Source organism: Triticum urartu, chromosome 3A (assembly GCF_056163025.1).
Source record: "Triticum urartu cultivar PI428250 chromosome 3A, HENAU_Tu73, whole genome shotgun sequence".
NCBI classification, from domain to species: Eukaryota; Viridiplantae; Streptophyta; class Magnoliopsida; order Poales; family Poaceae; genus Triticum; species Triticum urartu.
In genome coordinates this window covers 548,864,282-548,885,456 of record NC_141875.1, presented here as the reverse complement: position 1 = coordinate 548,885,456, position 21,175 = coordinate 548,864,282, and the positions used below count along the sequence as shown (strand labels likewise).

General features: G+C 44.0%; 1 protein-coding gene and 1 pseudogene across 1 annotated transcript; one reads left to right on the top strand and one right to left on the bottom strand.

Annotated features, from left to right (window-relative positions):
* The first annotated feature begins 10,828 nt into the window (after positions 1-10,828).
* On the top strand, positions 10,829-12,347 carry LOC147980470 (secreted RxLR effector protein 161 pseudogene; annotated as a pseudogene).
* Positions 12,348-13,640: 1,293 nt separating this feature from the next.
* LOC125544986 (uncharacterized) lies at positions 13,641-20,504 on the bottom strand. Its single transcript, XM_048708804.2, has 15 exons — positions 20,274-20,504; positions 18,589-18,762; positions 18,073-18,146; positions 17,879-17,996; positions 17,682-17,764; positions 17,442-17,601; positions 17,166-17,359; positions 16,617-16,801; positions 16,422-16,517; positions 15,848-15,963; positions 15,016-15,117; positions 14,817-14,926; positions 14,642-14,729; positions 14,329-14,528; positions 13,641-14,252 (listed from the first exon to the last, which is right to left on the bottom strand). The coding sequence occupies exons 2-15, from the start codon at positions 18,688-18,690 to the stop codon at positions 14,042-14,044; spliced, it is 1,839 nt and encodes a 612-aa protein (XP_048564761.2). The 5' UTR covers positions 18,691-18,762; positions 20,274-20,504; the 3' UTR covers positions 13,641-14,041.
* Between the last annotated feature and the right edge of the window lie 671 nt (positions 20,505-21,175).

The following is a 21,175-nucleotide window of genomic DNA, read 5'->3' as shown; positions in this document are numbered from 1 at the left end:
TAATGGGCCAAGAGTAACAAAGGGTCTCATATGGGCCGAAAGACATCATGGGCCATACATGGGCCGGAAGTTACAATGGGATAGAATCATAATGGACGGCCCAGATGAAGCTACTGGGCTTAATTCCGATAGGCCATAATGAGCCGTGAATTAGCGGGCCGTAAGTGAGCTATGTACGAATAGGCCGTTAACAGGCTTTCCGTGGGCTGGACCATTACCTTTTGACCAAGTCAAATGGGTCGGCCTTTTCACCAGAATGGGCCACTGTTGGTTTGTGCCACGTGTCGACCTATCATAGGCGCCTCCTGTCTAATGAGTGGATGACATCTGTCCCAGCGGTGAGCCAACACGTGTTTCCTCCGGCCAATGAGAATTTTACACGTGGAAAATCCCCATTGGTCCGGGCTGTTAACGGGTTATTGGATCCAAACCGGAACCCGATAGCTTAACGGTGACCCGTTACGGTGGATTCCACGTGTCGGTCATCCTTGACGAAAGCACTTCTGTGACGCGTGATTTATCGTCATGGAAGTGGACACTTCCATGATGATAATTTTGGTAATGTCATGGAACACTTCTACGACAGCACAGGTATGACTATCTTGATTCTGTCATAAAATCGTCATGGATGTACATGCATGACAGAAAACGTGACCTATTGTGACAAACACGTATCATCACGGCAGTGTATTTTTTTGTAGTGCAAGCAGCAGCCCCAGGCGCAAGGGGGGCCCCTCATCAGCAGTACGCGACTCTACTGTGGACCTGCGGCACCAATCCATGGACGGGCATCGTCCACGCATACTCGATGTCGGTTCCTCGGCCTCCCACCCCGGGCATCCTTGGGCCTCGTCCGGCAAGCCATCAGGCGTACTTCGCCGCACCTGGCGCCACCCCCTACCCGGCCCTCCCTGCAGCGCCGGCCACGGGCGGCTACGGTGTCACCCATGCGCCTCCCTATGGCGGGCTCTACCCGGCCCAGGTGTCGGCGTCGTGGGATTCCGCCCTGCTCGTCGCCCTGCACTCGCCTCCATCACCTAGCAACTATGGTGGTGGCGGTGACTGGTACATGGACTCGGGCGCCGCCGCTGCTGTGGCTCCCTTGGGCGTTCCTACCGCCGAGGCCCCCTTGAGCGTCCCCGCTGCCGCGCCCCCTCGGGCGCTGCCGTGGGTGCCCCTTGGAGTCCTCCTAGACCGGCTCGACCTCCTCCTCACCGGTCCCCCTCTCGGCTCCGCCGGCTGCAGTCGCACCTCTCACCGGTGTGGTTACTCAGGCTCGGACTGGGATGTTTCGTCCTAGTACGCGCTACACCTCCGACAAGTACGCGTGCGACACGTCTACCTCGGCTCCGTCTCCGCTACCCACATCTGCCTGCGCAACCCTTCGGGATCCGAACTGGCTTGCTGCGATGCGTGAGGAGTTCGACGCCCTGCAGCGCAACCGTACGTGGCAGGTTGTCCCGCGGCCTCCCCGTGCCAATGTTATCACTGGCAAGTGGGTTTTCCGCCACAAGACTCGCCCCGACGGTTCCCTTGAGCGCTACAAGGCACGTTGGGTGGTGCGTGGTTTCCGCCAGCGCGCCGACATGGACTTCACCGACACCTTCGCCCCGGTTGTCAACCGGGCACGATTCGCACTGTCCTCCAGCTTGTTGTTTCTCGCGCCTGGCCAGTTCACCAGCTCGACGTGTCCAATGCTTTCTTGCATGGTCATCTCTACGAGCAGGTGTTTTGTCAGCAGCCCACTGGTTTCATCGACACCGACTATCCGGACCACGTGTGCTTGCTCTCCCGTTCTCTTTACAGGTTGAAGCAGGTGCCCCGGGCCAGGTACCAGCGGATCGCGGCCTTCCTTCAGCAGTAGGGGTTCCGGTCCACGCGGTCCGATGCCTCCCTATTTGTTTATCACCAGGGCGCCGCCACCGCGTACCTTCTCCTGTATGTCGACGACATCATGATGTCTACTAGACAACCTTCTTCTTGTAGACATTGTTGGGCCTCCAAGTGTAGAGGTTTGTAGGATAGGAGCAAATTTCCCTCAAGTGGATGACCTAAGGTTTATCAATCCGTAGGAGGCGTAGGATGAAGATGGTCTCTCTCAAGCAACCCTGCAACCAAATAACAAAGAGTCTCTTGTGTCCCCAACACACCCAATACAATGGTAAATTGTATAGGTGCACTAGTTCGGCGAAGATATGGTGATACAAGTGGTATATGGATAGTAGATAATAGTTTTTGTAATCTGAAAATATAAAAACAGCAAGGTAATGAATGATAAAAGTGAGCGTAAACGGTATTGCAATGTGTGGAAATAAGGCCTAGGGTTCATACTTTCGCTAGTGTAAGTTCCCTCAACAGTAATAACATAATTGGATCACATAACTATCCCTCAACATGCAACAAAGAGTCACTCCAAAGTCACTAATAGCGGAGAACGAACGAAGAGATTATGGTAGGGTACGAAACCACCTCAAAGTTATTCTTTCCAATCAATCCGTTGGGCTATTCCTATAAGTGTCAAAAACATCCCTAGAGTTCGTACTAGAATAACACCTTAAGACACAAATCAACCAAAACCCTAATGTCACCTAGATACTCCAATGTCACCTCAAGTATCCGTGGGTATGATTATACGATATGCGTCACACAATCTCAGATTCATCTATTCAACCAACATAAAGGACCTCAAAGAGTGCCCCAAAGTTTCTACCGGAGAATCACGACGAAAACGTGTGCCAACCCCTATGCATAGGTTCATGGGCGGAACCTGCAAGTTGGTCACCAAAACATACATCAAGTGAATCACGTGATATCCCATTGTCACCACAGATATCCACGGCAAGACATACATCAAGTGTTCTCAAATCTATAAAGACTCAATCCGATAAGATAACTTCAAAGGGAAAACTCAATCCATTACAAGAGAGTAGAGGGGGAAGAAAACATCATAGGATCCAAATATAATAGCAAAGCTCGTGATACATCAAGATCGTATCACCTCAAGAACACGAGAGAGAGAGAGAGAGAGAGAGAGATCAAACACATAGCTACTGGTACATACCCTCAGCCCCGAGGGAGAACTACTCCCTCCTCGTCATGGAGAGCACCGGGATGATGAAGATGGCCACCGGAGAGGGATTGCCCCCTCCGGCAGGGTGCCAGAACGGGTCTAGATTGGCTTTCGGTGGCTACGGAGGCTTCTGGCGGCGGAACTCTCGATCTAATCTCTGTTCTGGAAGTTTTACGATACGTAGGTATATATGGGTACAAGGGGTACGTCGGTGGACCGAAGGGGGGGCCACGAGGCAGGGGGCGCGCCCCCTACCCTCGTGAGCTCCTCCTTCATCTTTTGACGTAGGGTCCAAGTCTATCCGGTAGGTTTCCTTCCAAAAATAACTTCTCCAGTTGATTTCGTTCCGTTTCGACTCCGTTTGATATTCCTTTTCTTCGAAACACTGAAATAGGCATAAAACAGCAAATCTGGGCTGGGCCTCCGGTTAATAGGTTAGTCCCAAAAATAATATAAAAGTGGAAAATAAAGCCCAATATTGCCCAAAACAGTAGATAATATAGCATGGAGCAATCAAAATTATAGATACGTTGGAGACATATCACATCATCCTGAGTGCATCCTCGCCAGCGCTACTTCAGCAGATCACAACTCGCCTCGGCACCGAGTTTGCCCTTGATACATCTCCAACGTATCTATAATTTTTGATTGCTCCATGCTATTATATTATCTGTTTTGGATGTAATGGGCTTTATTTTACACTTTTATATCATTTTTTGGACTAACCTATTAACCGGAGGCCCAGCCTAAATTGTTGTTTTTGCCTATTTCAGTATTTCTCAGAAAAGGAATATCAAATGAAGTCCAAACGGAATGAAACCTTTGGGGACGTGATTTTCTCAACAGACATGATCCAGGAGACTTGGAGTGGGCATCAAGAAACAATCGAGGAGGCCACGAGGCAGGGGGCGCGCCTACCCCCCTGGGCGCGCCCTCCACCCTCGTGGGCCCCTCGTTGCTCCACCGACCTACTTCTTCCTCCTATATAAGTCCACGTACCCCGCAAACATCCAGGAGCACCACGAAAACCTAATTCCACCGCCGCAACCTTCTGTACCCGAGAGATCCCATCTTGGGGCATTTTCCGGAGCTCCGCCGGAGGGGGCATTGATCACAGAGGGCCTCTACATCAACTCCATGGCCTCTCCGGTGATGTGTGAGTAGTTTACTTCAGACCTTCGGGTCCATAGCTAGTAGCTAGATGGCTTCTTCTCTCTCTTTGGATCTCAATACAAAGTTCTCCTCGATTCTCTTGGAGATCTATTCGATGTAATCTTCTTCTGCGGTGTGTTTGTCGAGATCCGATGAATTGTGAGTTTATGATCCAGATTATCTATGAACAATATTTGATTCTTCTTTGAATTCTTTTATGTATTATTGGTTTATCTTTGCAAGTCTCTTCGAATTATCAGTTTGGTTTGGCCTACTAGATTGATCTTTCTTGCAATGGGAGAAGTGCTTAGCTTTGGGTTCAATCTTGCGGTGCTCAATCCCAGTGACAGTAGGGGAAACGATACGTAATGTATTGTTGCCATCGAGGATAAAAATATGGGGTTTATATCATATTGCATGAGTTTATCCCTCTACATCATGTCATCTTGCTTAAGGCGTTACTCTATTCTTATGAACTTAATACTCTAGATGCATGTTGGATAGCGGTCGATGTGTGGAGTAATAGTAGTAGATGTAGAATCATTTCGGTCTACTTGTCGCGGACGTGATGCCTATATACATGATCATGCCTAGATATTCTCATAATTATTCACTTTTCTATAAATTGCTCGAGAGTAATTTGTTTACCCATCGTAATACTTATGCTATCTTGAGAGAAGCCACTAGTGAAACCTATGGCCCCCGGGTCTATTTTCCATCATACAAGTTTCTAATCTATTTTATTTTGCAATCTTTACTTTCAACCTATAACATAAGAATACCAAAAATATTTATCTTATTATTATTATCTCTATCAGATCTCACTCTTGCAAGTGGCTTGAAGGGATTGACAACCCCTTTATCGCGTTGGTTGCGAGGTTCTTATTTGTTTGTGTAGGTATGAGGTGACTCGCGCGTGGTCTCCTACTAGATTGATACCTTGGTTCTCAAAAACTAAGGGAAAAACTTATGTTGCTTTACTGCATCACCCTTTCCTCTTCAAGGGAAAACCAATGCAGTGCTCAAGAGGTAGCAAGAAGGATTTCTGGCGCCGTTGCCGGGGAGTCTACGCACAAGTCAAGACATACCAAGTACCCATCACAACTCTTAACCTTCGCATTACATTATTTTCCATTTGCCTCTCGTTTTCCTCTCCCCCACTTCACCCTTGTCGTTTTATTCGCCCTTCTTCTGTTTGTCTTTCCATTTGCTTTGATGTCTTACTTGGCTCGTTTGCTCGTTTGGTTGGAATAGTTGTTTATTTATTGCTAAACAGAGAACCTAAGATCTATGGATCCTCATCCACTTGCTAATATTTTTGAGATATCCAATTATGATGAACCAATTGCTAGTGAGTTTTGTGCACTAGATTATCTTTATGAAGTTTTGCTTGAAATTCGTGAATCTGAAAATTGTGATGAAGTACTTTATGGAGTGATTCACAATGGATCTTTGAATAGAAAGCATGATTGCAATGATGATAGTATAAATTCGATTAATGTCAATTGTGCTTATAATATGCAAAACCCTAAGCTTGGGGATGCTAGTTTTGCTACGTCTACTACTTGTTGCAATGATCATGATTGGGGTGATTCTTCTTATGATCTTGAAAATTTATTTAAGCCCCATGATGAGTATGAGATTGATTATAATGTTTGCAATAATATTGGAAGTGATTTTGGAAGAGTGTCAACTTTAGATCCCACATATTTGGAGAATGTTCAATCTTATGAAGTTTTTGATAAAAGTGGGTTTGGAGAGGTCGTGACTTTAGTTAATGTTAATCCCACTATTTTGGAAGAGTGTAAACTTAGCATACATGTGGATCGTGTTAAGAATATGTTTTGTGATAGCTATATTGTTGAATTTTCTTATGTTCCTACATGTAATTATTTTGAGAGAGGAAAATATGGTTGTAGAAATTTTCATGTTACTAAATTACATCTCGTTATGTTGAGATTGCTATTGTTTCTTTCCGTTTCCTTGCATATGCTAGTTTTTGCTTGCCTTGATAATTTGTTTGCCTATAAGATGCCTATGCATAGGAAGTATGTTAGACTTAGATGTGTTTGTCATGTGTTTTATGATGCTCTCTTTGTGCTTCAATTCTTGTCCTTCATGTGAGCATCGTTGAAATCTTTTGCCTAGCTAAAAGGCTTTAAAGAAAAACGCTTGTTGGGAGACAACCCAATATTTTTCCTTGCTGTTATTCAATAAATAATTTATCTAGCCTCTGTTTTGGTTGTGTGTTTTGTGTTTAATTAGTGTTTGTGCCAAGTAGAACCGTTGGGAAGACTTGGGGAAAGTCTTTTTGATCTTGCTGTAAAAAATAGAAACTTTAGCGCTCACGAGAATTGCTGCCATTTTTATTTGGAAAGTGCTATTTAGTTAATTCTTTTTTCATATGATTAATAGATAAATTCATCACGTCCATAAATTTATTTTAGAATTTTTGGGGTTCCAGAAGTTTGCGTTAGCTACAGATTACTACAGACTGTTCTGTTTTTGACAGATTCTGTTTTTCGTGTGTTGTTTGCTTATTTTGATGAATCTATGGCTAGTAAAAGAGTTTATAAACCATAGAGAAGTTGGAATAAAGTAGGTTTAACACAAATATAAATCAGGAATGAGTTCATTACAGTACCTTGAAGTGGTGTTTTTTTTTCTTTCGCTAACGGAGCTCACGATATTTTCTATTTTGAGCTTTGTGTTGTGAAGTTTTCAAGTTTTGGGTAAAGATTTGATGGATTATGGAACAAGGAGTGGCAAGAGCCTAAGCTTGGGGATGCCCATGGCACCCGAAGGTAAAACTCAAGGACACCAAAAAGCCTAAGCTTGGGGATGCCTCGGAAGTCATCCCCTCTTTCGTCTTCGTCTATCGGTAACTTTACTTGGAGCTATATTTTTATTCACCACATAATATGTGTTTTGCTTGGAGCGTCTTGTATGATTTGAGTCTTTGATTTTTAGTTTACCACAATCATCCTTGTTGTACACACCCTTTGAGAGAGACTCACATGATTTGAAATTTATTAGAATACTCTATGTGCTTCACTTATATCTTTTGAGCCATATAGTTTTTGCTCTAGTGCTTCACTTATATCTTTTAGAGCACGGCGGTGGTTTTATTTTATAGAAATAATTGATCTCTCATGCTTCACTTATATTATTTTGAGAGTCCTTTAGAACAACATGGAAATTTGATTTTAGGAATAATATAAAAACTTTCATAGAAGTGCATTGAATACTACGAGAAGTTTGATACTTGATAATTGTTTTGAGATATGGAGATGGTGATATTAGAGTCATGCTAGTTGAGTAGTTATGAATTTGAGAAATACTTGTGTTGAAGTTTGTGATTCCCGTAGCATGCACGTATGGTGAACCGTTATGTGATGAAGTCGGAGCATGACTTATTTATTGATTGTCTTCCTTATGAGTGGCGGTCGGGGACGAGCGATGGTCTTTTCCTACCAATCTATCCCCCCTAGGAGCATGCGCGTAATACTTTGTTTCGATAACTAATAGATTTTTGCAATAAGTATGTGAGTTCTTTATGACTAATGTTGAGTCCATGGATTATACGCACTCTCACCCTTCCACCATTGCTAACCTCTCTAGTATCACGCAACTTTCGTCGGTACTATAAACCCACCATATACCTTCCTCAAAACAGCCACCATACCTACCTATTATGGCATTTCCATAGCCATTCCGAGATATATTGCCATGCAACTTTCCACCATTTCGTTATTATGACACGCTTCATCATTGTCATATTGCTTGCATGATCATGTAGTTGACATCGTATTTGTGGCAAAGCCACCGTTCATAATTCTTCATACATGTCACTCATGCATCATTGCACATCCCGGTACACCGTCGGAGGCATTCACATAGAGTCATATTTTGTTCTAAGTATTGAGTTGTAAGTAAATTAAAGTGTGATGATCATCATTATTAGAGCATTGTCCCAGTGAGGAAAGGATGATGGAGACTATGATTCCCCCACAAGTCGGGATGAGACTCCGGACGAAAAAAAAGAGAAAAAAAAAAGAAAAGAGGCCAAAAAGAAAAGAAAAAAGGAAAGAAGGCCCAAATAAAAAATAATAATGAGATAAAAAAGAGAGAAGGGACAATGTTACTATCCTTTTTTCACACTTGTGCTTGAAAGTAGCACCATGATCTTCATGATAGAGAGTCTCCTATGTTATTACTTTTATATACTAGTGGGAATTTTACATTATAGAACTTGGCTTGTATATTCCAATGATGGGCTTTCTCAAAATTGCCCTAGGTCTTCATGAGCAAGCAAGTTGGATGCACACCCACTTAGTTCTTTTGTTGAGCTTTCATACACTTATAGCTCTAGTGCATCCGTTGCATGGCAATCCCTACTCACTCACGTTGATATCTATTGATGGGCATCTCCATAGCCCGTTGATACGCCTAGTTGATGTGAGACTATCTTCTCCTTTTTGTCTTCTCCACAACCACCATTCTATTCCACATATAGTGCTAAATCCATGGCTCACGCTCATATATTGCATGAAGATTGAAAAAGTTTAAGAACATCAAAAGTATGAAACAATTGCTTGGCTTGTCGTCGGGGTTGTGCATGATTTAAATATTTTGTGTGGTGAAGATAGAGCATAGCCAGACTATATGATTTTGTAGGGATAACTTTCTTTGGCCATGTTATTTTGAGAAGACATGATTTCTTAGTTAGTATACTTGAAGTATTATTATTTTTATATCAATATTAAACTTTCATCTTGAATCTTTCGGATCTGAACATTCATGCCACAATAAAGAAAAATTAAATTGAGAAATGTGTTAGAAAGCATTCCACATCAAAAATTCTTTTTTTATCATTTACCTACTCGACGATGAGCAGGAATTAAGCTTGGGGATGCTTGATACGTCTCCAACGTATCTATAATTTTTTATTCCTCCATGCTATTATATTATCTGTTTTGGATGTTAATGGGCTTTATTTTACACTTTTATATCATTTTTGGGACTAACCTATTAACTGGAGGCCCAACCCAAATTGTTGTTTTTTTGCCTATTTCAGTATTTCGCAGAAAAGGAATATCAAACGAAGTCCAAACGGAATGAAACCTTTGGGGACGTGATTTTCTCAACAAACGTGATCGAGGAGACTTGGAGTGGGCGTCAAGAAACAATCGAGGAGGCCATGAGGCAGGGGGCGCGCCTACCCCCTTGGGCGCGCCCTCCACCCTCGTGGGCCCCTTGTTGCTCCACCGACCTACTTCTTCCTCCTATATAAGGCCACGTACCCCACAAACATCCAGGAGCACCACGAAAACCTAATTCCACCGCCACAACCTTCTGTACCCGAGAGATCCCATCTTGGGGCATTTTCTGGAACTCCGCCGGAGGGGGCATTGATCACGGAGGGCCTCTACATCAAATCCATGGGCTCTCCGGTGATGTGTGAGTAGTTTACTTCAGACCTTCGGGTCCCTAGCTAGTAGCTAGATGGCTTCTTCTCTCTCTTTGGATCTCAATACAAAGTTATCCTCGATTCTCTTGGAGATCTATTCGATGTAATCTTCTTTTGCGGTGTGTTTATCGAGATCCGATGAATTGTGGGTTTGCGAACCAAATTATCTATGAACAATATTTGATTCTTCTCTGAATTCTTTTATGTATGATTGGTTTAGCTTTGTAAGTCTCTTCGAATTATCAGTTTGGTTTGGCCTACTAGATTGATCTTTCTTGCAATGGGAGAAGTGCTTAGCTTTGGTTCAATCTTGCGGTGCTCGATCCCAGTGACAGTAGGAGAAACGACATGTATTGTATTGTTGCCATCGAGGATAAAAATATGGGGTTTATATCATATTGCATGAGTTTATCCCTCTACATCATGTCATCTTGCTTAAGGCGTTACTCTATTCTTATGAACTTAATATTCTAGATGCATGCTGGATAGCGGTCGATGTGTGGAGTAATAGTAGTAGATGCAGAATCGTTTCGGTCTACTTGTCGCAGACGTGATGCCTATATACATGATCATGCCTAGATATTCTCATAATTATTTGCTTTTCTATCAATTGCTCGAGAGTAATTTGTTTACCCACCGTAATACTTATGCTATCTTGAGAAAAGCCACTAGTGAAACCTATGGCCCCGGGGTCTATTTTCCATCATACAAGTTTCCAATCTATTTTATTTTGCAATCTTTACTTTCAACCTATATCATAAAAATACCAAAAATATTTATCTTATTATTATTATCTCTATCAGATCTCACTTGCAAGTGGCCGTGAAGGGATTGACAACCCTTTTATCGCGTTGGTTGCGAGGTTCTTATTTGTTTGTGTAGGTACGAGGTGACTCGCGCGTGGTCTTCTACTGGATTGATACCTTGGTTCTCAAAAACTGAGGGAAATACTTACGCTGCTTTACTGCATCACCCTTTCCTCTTCAAGGGAAAACCAACGCAGTGCTCAAGAGGTAGCAGCCCTCAAGGACTTGAGGGCTCTCCACTACTTCCTCGGCATTGAGGTTGTCCGCCGTGCCACTGGCTTCTTCCTGCATCAATAGAAGTATGCCTACGAGCTTCTGGAGCGAGCCAACATGCTTAACTGCAAGCCTGCTTCCACGCCTGTCGACACGAAGGCTAAGGTGTCCGCCGTCAAGGGATCTCCGGCGTCCGACTCTCCCTTCTACCGCTCCATCGTCAGTGATCTCCAGTACCTCACCCTAAAGCGTCCAGATATTCAGTATGTTGACCAGCAGGTGTGCCTCCACATGCATGCTCCTCGTGACACCCATTGGGCTCTGGTGAAACGTATTCTCCGGTATATGCGTGGCACCGCGGCTATGGGTCTCACCTTGACGGCATCACCCGACACCAGCCTCGCCGCCTACTCCGACGCTGACTGGGCTGGGTGTCCCAACACCCGGCGCTCCACCTCCGGCTACTGCGTCTACCTCGGGCCCTCTCTGATCTTGTGGTCGTCTAAACAACAACCCACCGTTTCACGATCAAGCACCGAGGACGAGTACAGGGCAGTGGCCAACGCCGTCGCGGAGTGCTCCTGGCTACGGCAGCTGCTTCAGGAGTTGCTATGTGAGGTTCCCAAGGCCATGATTGTCTATTGTGACAACCCTGTTCATCATCGCCGGACGAAGCATACTGAGCTTGACATTCACTTTGTCCGGGAGCACGTTGCACTTGGTCGTGTTCGAGTCTTGCATGTACCCACTGATCAGCAGTTCGCTGATGTCATGACGAAGGGACTGCCTACCTCGACTTTCGAGGGTTTTCGATCCAGTCTTTGCATCTCGGTGATGCTTCGACTGCGGGGGGGGGGGGGGGGGGGGGGGTTGAGCACGGTTGTCATTGCATGTATATCTGGCGGCTAGGATCTCTTGTATTTACTTCCTAGCTTACCGATATCTCCCGATCCTTTCCCTGTATAGCGGATATGGTTGAGATCTCGCAGCCCTTGTACCTATATATGTGCCTAGTGCATGATCAATGAGAATTATCGATGCACACAATCAATTCTACAATACCTTTGTTATTTTCCTACGTCTGCCTTCAGAAAAGTACAAAATTGTGTCATGAAAGAAGAAAGAGTTTGAAGATCTCGAAGATTTGCTAGTTTTGTAATCGTTGTAGTCAACTCATGTATCTCTACCATGTACAATTCGCTACTATAAATATATCGAGGTATTGATTGTCAAAAAAACAACAAGAAAATTGTTTGTGCTCTACATAGTGCACCTCATCGTCCATGGATGCCGTGTCGTGCATTGTGTTGGTGTGGAGTCCGACCACTCGCACGTCTCATATGGCTTACAAATCTACACTTCCTCGACCTTTTCCCATTTGTAGTTGTCGGTGAGATCGCTAGTGTCAGCAAGCTAGTTGTTGCATCAACAACATCTCCCCTGATGCACTGCAGGGTGCAGTTGGGTCACTGACAGATGGGCCAATCTGCTCCCGGACGCACATGTCAATGGCTCAACCGCGTCCTGGAGTACTTCAAGAGATACCCATCCCCCAGTTGGTGCCTCACCGTCGGTGCTCACTTCTTTGTGGGTGCAATTAAAGAAAGGGCAGTGGTGGGTGGTGGAATGCTCTTGAAACCGTTTCACTTGAGTAAGACATGAAAAAGGCAAAATTTCTGTGTTAGGACCGAAATGCGTAGATTCATGAAGGGGGCGCCAAAAGTGAGTAACTCTCTATGTCCCTACCAATGCCGGGGTGTGAAAGCATGGGGAGGGAACACATGATTAGAGGATTATATACCATGGTAGTCATGTCGTATACGATGAGTGCTCACCCTTGGCTACGCGGATTAATGCCCTGGTTAACGCGTATAACACTCCGCCTGGGGAGCATAGCTGCAAAATCAAAACTCAAAGGAATTAACAAGGGTTGTGTAAAAGGTCAAGCATGTCGTTGAGGTTGATACAATGCACAAAACCTTACCCCACCCATGGCATGTGAAAGAAAAAAATCATTAATAGGATGGTATTGGCCCGCACACCACACCGTGAAAGTAGGAGAGAGAACTATTGTGTAAACAAACCAAGAGACGAGGTTATCCACGTTACATGTTTTTCGAAACATACATACATGTTGGTTATCGAATCTAATCATAAAACCAAAAGAGAACTAGCACGATTATTGGTGATTTTGTCCTGTACAAGCAAGCTCGCCAGAGATAACTTTGAGCTACAACCTCAAAGAGCTTTGCATGCTTATCTTTCATGCATGTTGATGTTGAATGCAATTACATTGGCCACAGCAGAGCACAACGTACCATATAGTGGCCGTGAAGCCCCATGCTCAAGCAGCCCGTCCCTATATAAAGATACATTGTGAGGGAGAACATTCACAAATCCCCACCTACAGTTGTAGAACGCTTGTTCGTCACGTACAAATTATTTTCACAACAGTAGTCCCGTGTTCACATAGGTTAGTCTCTAGGAATGGGACCGACTACGATAAAGGCTGCGACTTTTGCTGGCATCCTCATTTTGATGTTCCTCGTCACGTTTGTACTCGGAGCATGAAGCATGATAGCAGCTCTTCACTTTTAGATGTGATTACAGATACAAAATAATGATTATAAAGATACAATCATACAGTTGCTTCAATAGAAATAACTATTGGAAAAAAGGGGGAGGGGGCAATGGCTTAAAATAACTTTTGGTTGCTCATGTTAATTTTAAAACTCCACAACTTTGATCTCCGGTAGGTGTTGTGTCCAAATGGAGTCATGCATGTGCATATATCAACGTTCTACTCTACACTGTTTGGCATGTGTTGTGCTACATTCCCGCCAAAAGCAAGAGAAAGAGTAACAGAATTTGTATTTGTGCTTCCTCTTGGTTAAGCACTACCAATTCAAATGGACACCCAATCTTCTGGTAAGGATCACAGTAGTAACACCCACTACAGCCCAACACAAAATTGTTCAAACGCAGCATTCAATATAACCCAAGTAATAAGAAAGCAAATGTCCCTTTTGTTGTTGTTGTTTTCTCCCTTCGTTTTACATAACCAGAAACTCCATTAAAGTTACCAGTCAAGGGTACATGTCCTGTGAACTAACAGCACAGGCTCAAAAGGTACAACCCTCCACACACGCACTCCCTAGAGTGCTCTGCAGAGGCTGAGGCGTTGGTTGACGCCTCATACAAGGCTCTTCCGGATTCTCTCTGTATCGCCGGGCTTCCTGGCATGGAGGATACACAGGATCCTAGCACCACAAAAGTGGCCGTAAAGAAGCACCGGCCTTGCATCACAGGTATGCTCCAAGGCGTTGCAACTCACACGGTTGTGTGCGCAAGGTATTCGCCGTGGTTGTAACTGAGGCGCCGGAGCGAGGCGGAGTGCAAGGAGCGGACCAAGACAGCGCTGGGAATGCCAATGGCCTCGCAGCCTTCAGGAGAGGACTCTGAAGGAGCCTTTGACTGGCCGCTCACGCCTATGGAGGTGAAAGCAGCGTTTAAGCCCATGGAGGAGGGTTCCGTCCCCATTCTGGAAGAACAAAAGAGATCCCATTTTAGCACGTGGAAAGACTTGAACAGGCGGTGCAAGGGAAGATCATACTTACGTTAAATCAAAGCGATCCGTGTCTGAGCTCATCGCGGCACAAATGCCGGAGGCAACCCACGGTGGGATAACCACATCCTTTATTTCCATGCTGTAACACATGTTGCCTGGTGGAGGAGCAAACACTGATCCAGGTTCTTCATCTAAACCGGTAGAGGAGGACAGGCCAGTATCAGCTTTCCTCATCTCCCTGCATATGACCTGCAAAAGCATGTACTCAGGGTATCAGATTTTCAAGTCAGGCAATTACGCATAGAAATAGGCCATAAAAAATCCTGTCGCGGAAACAAAATAGAGTACAGAAATGAAATCACCTCTGGAATATGGAGGCAGCCATTTTGAAATGGCACCGGTGAATATAACACTGGGACATCTGTGGCAGATAATGAATTCAGAAAGGACCTGAAAAATGACAAAATTAGATTATACAATATTAAATTCTGGCAGGTCAAAAGAAACAGAATAATTACTAGAGACTAAGCACCCTACTTGTAGTTCAACAAGACATCATATAAGCCATGAACGCTCTTATTGCCAGTAAATGAAAGGAGTGACTCTGTAGTGTTGTCCACCTCAGATAAAGCATCTATATGAAGTGTCTGCAAGTTCAAGAAAAATTAAGCCTCAAACTGTCAGTAACTGCAGCCTGGCTAGCAAACAAGGGAAAGGTTGAAGAAGCAAACGGTACCTGGCCCAGATTGAGTGTTTGGATTTTTGAAAATTCCATCAGGTCATCATCAGTAACCTGCTCCACTTCAGCATTGCAAAGAGGCATAGAAAAGCAAACACCCTGTGACAATGCATTCACAAAGTCCTACAATCATAATCCTAATAGAAAAAAATATTTTGAACCAGTACGGAGCTCAAAAGAAACTAAGCTTGAATTGTCTTAAGCAATTGGATGACTTAGAGACCAACATACCAATATTATATCTCACTCCTATAGTCCTATAAGGGTACCACATAAGGGTATATGATTGACATAAACTACCAAAGCAATGTTACTTCCAGCAAAATGGCCAATCAGAACAAACAATTATTACGCCCTCCATTCCACAATGTAGTGCCTATAAATTATCAATATCTATAATACCAAACATATACAATAATAAAATATGCCTCATGATGTATCTAATGATATGTATTTGTATTCTAAATGTTTATATTTTTTCCCTACAAAGTTGGTCAAAGTTTGCAAAGCTTGACTTTTGGGAAAATCTATATGCGCTACATTGTGGAACATAGGGAGTACATCACAAAATACAATGTTTTATTCCAATGTAGAACCACTACAACACCATACATTCTCAAAAGTTAAAAAGAAACACAAGGAGTAGTCTCGGTAACCAACAAGCTTATCTACTTGATTAAAGTGTCACACAAATTGCAAGCAAGTTCATACTGAAAATAATGATTGATCAATGACGGAAATATGCCATAGTAACTTGCAGGCATATATGGATTTATTTTAATGTGGAAATTAAACCAAAGTAGAGAAAGAAACAGAATGGAGAGCTTACATGTTTTCGCAGTAGTGACCGTATGCCACGTGTAGATTGTGACAAGTAGGCATTACAGGACTGCTTCTCCAAACAATTTCCACGGATGAATAGAGCAACAAATTGTGCTGTATAAACTAGATAACAAAACCAGTGTTCAGTACAGTGATGGAGACTAACCATAGATAAAGTAATAAGTTCCTAAAAAAACAGATAAAGTAATAGTCTAGAACCTAAATAAATATTCCAGGGCAAATGAAATCGAACGGCAAATGAAGGCGGCCTTGAGCAAAATGTGGCATTACGTGCTCAAAGTTCTCATTCATATTTTAATAACAAAGTGTAAGGCAGGAACAAATTCATATTGTAATACTGGGCAATGCATCTTCCACTAGATAGAAATGTTCACTGTTTAAAATAGATAAATCATATTTTGCATCAGCTGTCATGAGCTAATGCATTTCTTAGCAAAGATATACCATCTTTTGTGCAGGTACAATGAGGACATCATGGACAATAAAATAGTTAGATTTTTCATATAAGTGACCTATCGAGATATTGAATGAATCGTTGAGGTTTGAGGTGAGTAAGATACCATAAAAGATGTTCAATTGATTCTTGCGGAGCATGTAGTAAAGATTCTGAAATGAGTCTTCCCAGTCCTGATACCTCTTGAGAAGGAACTCATTTTCTACATGCCAGAAGGGGGGAAATGTAAGGATTTACATCCACGGGAATTACAGGGATGTTTGTTCTTTAAATGCAGGAATAATTCAAGTCCAGTGATTACCTCCTCGTGCATTTGATGAGAGCATAGCAGATATGATGGAAGCAGGTAACAGGGACTGTGGATATACCCATGATTGCAGTGCCCTTGAGAACAAGAATTCCTTCCCAGGCCTTGCACATCGTGAATTTTGAGAGCCACCACGATAACTCTGAGTGATGGGCCCAGCAATACTCAAATTGTGACACCTGTTAAACAGAAGAGTTCTTAGCAGGAGTATTTGACACTTGGGTCTTTGAGGCAGATGATCTAAACATAAGAATGACAATATAATTTCATTTTTAAGTAATTTTGAATTCTCTTTCCTAGTGTTCTACTAGACATATTTCCACTAGGAGCACAGGAAATTGAATTGTGTGCAAATTTTGCAGGTTCTGTACAGCATCTTTTGAGGTGGGCACATAGCCATTTTCATATATAATTTTCCGAGTGCCAATTTAGGATATGTCAATGGTTCAACCAAGAGACAGATGAGGTGTCTTTGGGAAGAATGCACTTTCTACCTGAAAACTGTTTGGAAGACAAGAAAGAGAGAAGCAAATGCACACCCACCACTTCACAGAAGATGATGAAACGAACTGCAGACTAGTCTTTAAAGTGAGATCCAAAGGAGCTCTTTTTCCTGGAATTTTTATCTTAGAAGGGCACAGTTCTGAAGACTTCAAAGGAAGATCACCAACTTGTACGTCAGGGGCATTGGAAGTTCCAGAAGCATCACGAGCTCCAAACCCTTTCATCACTTTTTCCTATCACAAGGCACAAGAAAGATTAGCGCATGCAATAATATATATATAAAATACTGCAGTGCACTAGATAGATACTCTTTACCATATCAAATTTGTTCGAGGCAGGTTGCTTGTCATCACCGATGTGTAGCTCAGATACACTCCGTAGAGCATTTTCACTGTATTTCTCAGCTTTCCTGAAACTTGGTTTCGCTGCCTCCACAAGTGATGGAACAGAAGAGTCCAACTTAACAGAGTCACCGCTGAATTGTGATACAACAATGCACATAAGAGAATAAACATGGTATAATACAAGATGCAGCAACTTTAGTCAAATAATTACCGCAGGAATGAAGATGACACGGAATGTGAAGTAGTTACAGTATCAGCAAATTTGGGAACCTTCTCATTATTGAGTAAAGCATCCTGTTTACAATTTCAATATATAAGATTTATATCGAAACTATGATACTGTAAAGAATTGCAGAGCAATGAGCATCATTAAGCCCATCAAAATCAATAATGTCTCAGATGTCTAACCTTACAGTTTTCCTTTCCAACGTTTCTGGATTTTTTAACTGGGAACACCTCTGTAACACGGGTGTTGATATATTTGGGTATTTTTTGTTGTTCCATATTCCGAAGCCCGTTGCTTGGCCTAAACCCACAAGATAGGTGTCAAACTTTTGATCAAGCACAATAAGAACATCAATATATAAATACAGCAGATTTACCTATCAGATGGTGCAGAAGCAAATAGCTGGTCATCAGCAATCTTTTCAGACGTGTGTCTCTTATATTGTTCTCCCTGCAGAAATTAATCATTGGAATAAATTTCAATGCTTAGAACAGGGGCTAAAGTAGAGCAATATTTGCGACATTCATGTATAATGTGGAGACATAACACGGAAGAGAAACATGCTACAACAGGACATGCCTATGGTTCTCTACTTCTCCAGAACACATTTAAGTGACAAACTGAAAATGTGGTTGATTTGCTGCACATTTGGCTCTATACAATCAAGCAACAACATATCGCTTATTAGATTACAATGTGGCCCAGCATTAAGAGCTTGTTTGGGGCTTATTTAGAGCTAATACTTGATTCACGTGATTAGTAGTTTAGTACAGCTTCACAGGTCACAATGCATGGTGGCACACATTTCACAGTGTTTAGTCCAATTAGCATTTGCAATGACAACAGAATAATCATGGATTGAGGATATAAATCAGGGGAACAAAAGCATTACCCGCAGCTCCGAGGGAGTCTTCCTCTTCATCCTCGGGACCCCAGCCGGTCTCCCAATCAACGCGCCACCACTCACAGCAGATTCAATAGCAGCCTGTGCCATTGCAGCATCCAAATACTCTTAACTCTGCATCCCTCACTCTGCCTTGCCCACCCTACCTTTCACTCCTTCAGCCTACAGTCCAAGAATGACAAATACATAGATATTATGATTATTTTCCATGTATCAGCAAAACTTATAATGAAGTAGGCATAGACATCATAAATCCAATCAAAAGGCAACATATTTGTACCATTTTTACAAGGCGCAGAGGGGCTGGATATGACTGTCAAGACACAGAAACAGTCTCCCAAAATCAACTCTCCGCCCCAGATTAATATTTATAGCACAGAAGAGGTGGTTGATGGCACATCCTCGTGTCCGGATGTCCGGTACTAAGGGTGCATTTGGTTCGAGGGCAAGGAGGGAAGGGTTGGGGATATCCTTCTTTATTGGCTGAGTGGTTGGAGGGATGAGAGGTGGTTAGGATGACCCAGATTTTTGTTTGCTTGGAAGGATGAGAGGTGAATAGGTTGTTTTGTTATGATGACCTCTTTGCCATGAGGTGGTGAGACTACTGATAATTTTCTGTTATATGTTTTCATTTCTTATATTAGGCATCATCTACTCCTGAAAATTATATGTTACCTTAAGCCTGAAGTTATGATAATTCATAACCTCATTTTGGTATCATAATAATAATCATATGTTCAAGCCATTTTTTTATTCGACTTGCGATTGACATTATTCAATCTGTACTAGTGATTAGTTTGCTAAGAGAAATTATTCAACATGTGTGCTTATGATTAATCTACCTGCCATATGTATAATCCTGATATTGGTTATATCTCACATTTTAAACAGATGGTTAAACATGGTTAATCATGCATACTGGTCACTGGTCAGTGCTTAATCAGGCATCATTTTGTAGGTATATTTTCCTTGTTTTACATAAACTCTGTCGGTACAACTTTGACCGTAGGATATAACTGGAGGTGGTTCTCTTATTCTCTAATTTTACACAAGACAAAAAGCAGTACTCTTTTACTCTCTATAATTTACACTTATCCAAAGATATACAAAGTGCAGATGAATGACCAAAGCGCGAAGACGCTGTGCATTTCCCAGCTGCTGGAACTGAGAAGATCAATTTAGCACGACACATTGGGTTCCGTCGGTGCAGGCCCTAGCAGCTGGCTAACAGCACAGGACATTCGGCCGCACCTGCTGTTTATCGCCGCAGCAGATCTGAGAGAAGGAGGCGGATCGAGGAGAGCTCCGGGGCGCCAGGGAGCAGATCAACGAGAGTGCGTGGAAGGCAGTAAGGGGGAGGGAGGGAGAGAGACTGGTGGGGAGGGGGAGGGGGAGCAGGCTGGGTCCTCGGTCGCCGCCGCTCGCCGTTCACCGGCCACAGTCGTCCGTCCTATAAAAACGCGGCGTGGGCCGACCCGATTCACGCACCGCCACCGCCGGGCGAGACAATCGCCGCGGCCGCAAGCCCGGAGAGGGACGAGGGGTGCGGTGGGGCGATGGATAGGACAGGTTTCCCCGCCGGCGGGGACGAGACGGCTCTGAGGGGAGGGGGTGCGGTGCTGGGGTCGTCGGGGGTTGGGGGCGGGGGAGGGGGTGTGGAGATTGGTCCTCACCTGAAGCCGGAGGTCGCCGCGGAAGGGTGCTCCGTCCGCTCGCTCGCTCCCGGGCAGGCGTCGACGTCGGGGAGCGGGAGCCCGGGCGGAGGTTTGGGTAGGTGGCGGCGCGGCGAGGCGGAGGAGCGTAGGAAGCGAAGTGGGAGCGGGCGGCGGGGGCGCGGAGGGGAGGGGAATTCCCCACCAGGTGATAGAGAGAGCGGCCAAGAGTTTCGAGGGGATTTCGAAATTTCGCTCCCCAGCCCGCGCTCCCACAGCCACAGTAGTCGGTCCCACGCGCCCTACACGTTTCTTTCTTCTTTTGGTGGGTGGGCGGGGCGACGGGTGGCATCGTGAAATTTCGGCTGGCCCGGGAGGGCGGGAACGGGGCTGCCTCCCTCCGCGCCAACTCGTGACAGACGGGCGGAATCGGTTCATGATGGCGATTTTCGTTTCCTCGGTTCCCTCGTCTCTCACGGCCGATTTTTTTTTTACGAAGAGCAGCAGAGGTAGCATCAAGCAAGTGATGAGGCGTATATTAGAGTTCTTTTAAGAGAAAATGCGTGTATTAGAGCTAGCATCAAGCAAACCAAGAAGACATTATTCGCAAGAAAAAAACAAGAAGACATCGTGCAAATTCTCTCGCAGACCTTACGATGACTCCGTTGATATAGTCCAATAATGGTTGCAGTCAAGCTCAATGCAAGGGTGGACATGCTTTTTAGAAAACAGGCACAAGAAACAATGCAAAAGACTCACGTCGTCTAGTCCTCATCAAGGTAGATGAGGGTGTGGTCGTCTAGCGGCAGACTGAGCCTCCAACGACTCCTCCTCAGAGCGACAAGCAAAGAGGGTGATATACCACTCCTCCCCGCCATAACGACACTCGTTGTGTCTCAGGTCTCGAGCTTGGTCTGAAAGGG

Bases quoted from the DNA above. Each gene is read 5' to 3' on its own strand.
- LOC125544986 (XM_048708804.2), bottom strand. From the start codon at position 18,690: ATGGCACAGGCTGCTATTGAATCTGCTGTGAGTGGTGGCGCGTTGATT. The intron at 17,360-17,441 runs GTAAAGAGTATC...GCCTTGTGATAG, and splicing joins CCTCGAACAAATTTGATATG to GAAAAAGTGATGAAAGGGTT. The intron at 16,802-17,165 runs GTGGGTGTGCAT...TCTGTTTAACAG, and splicing joins TCATCATCTTCTGTGAAGTG to GTGTCACAATTTGAGTATTG.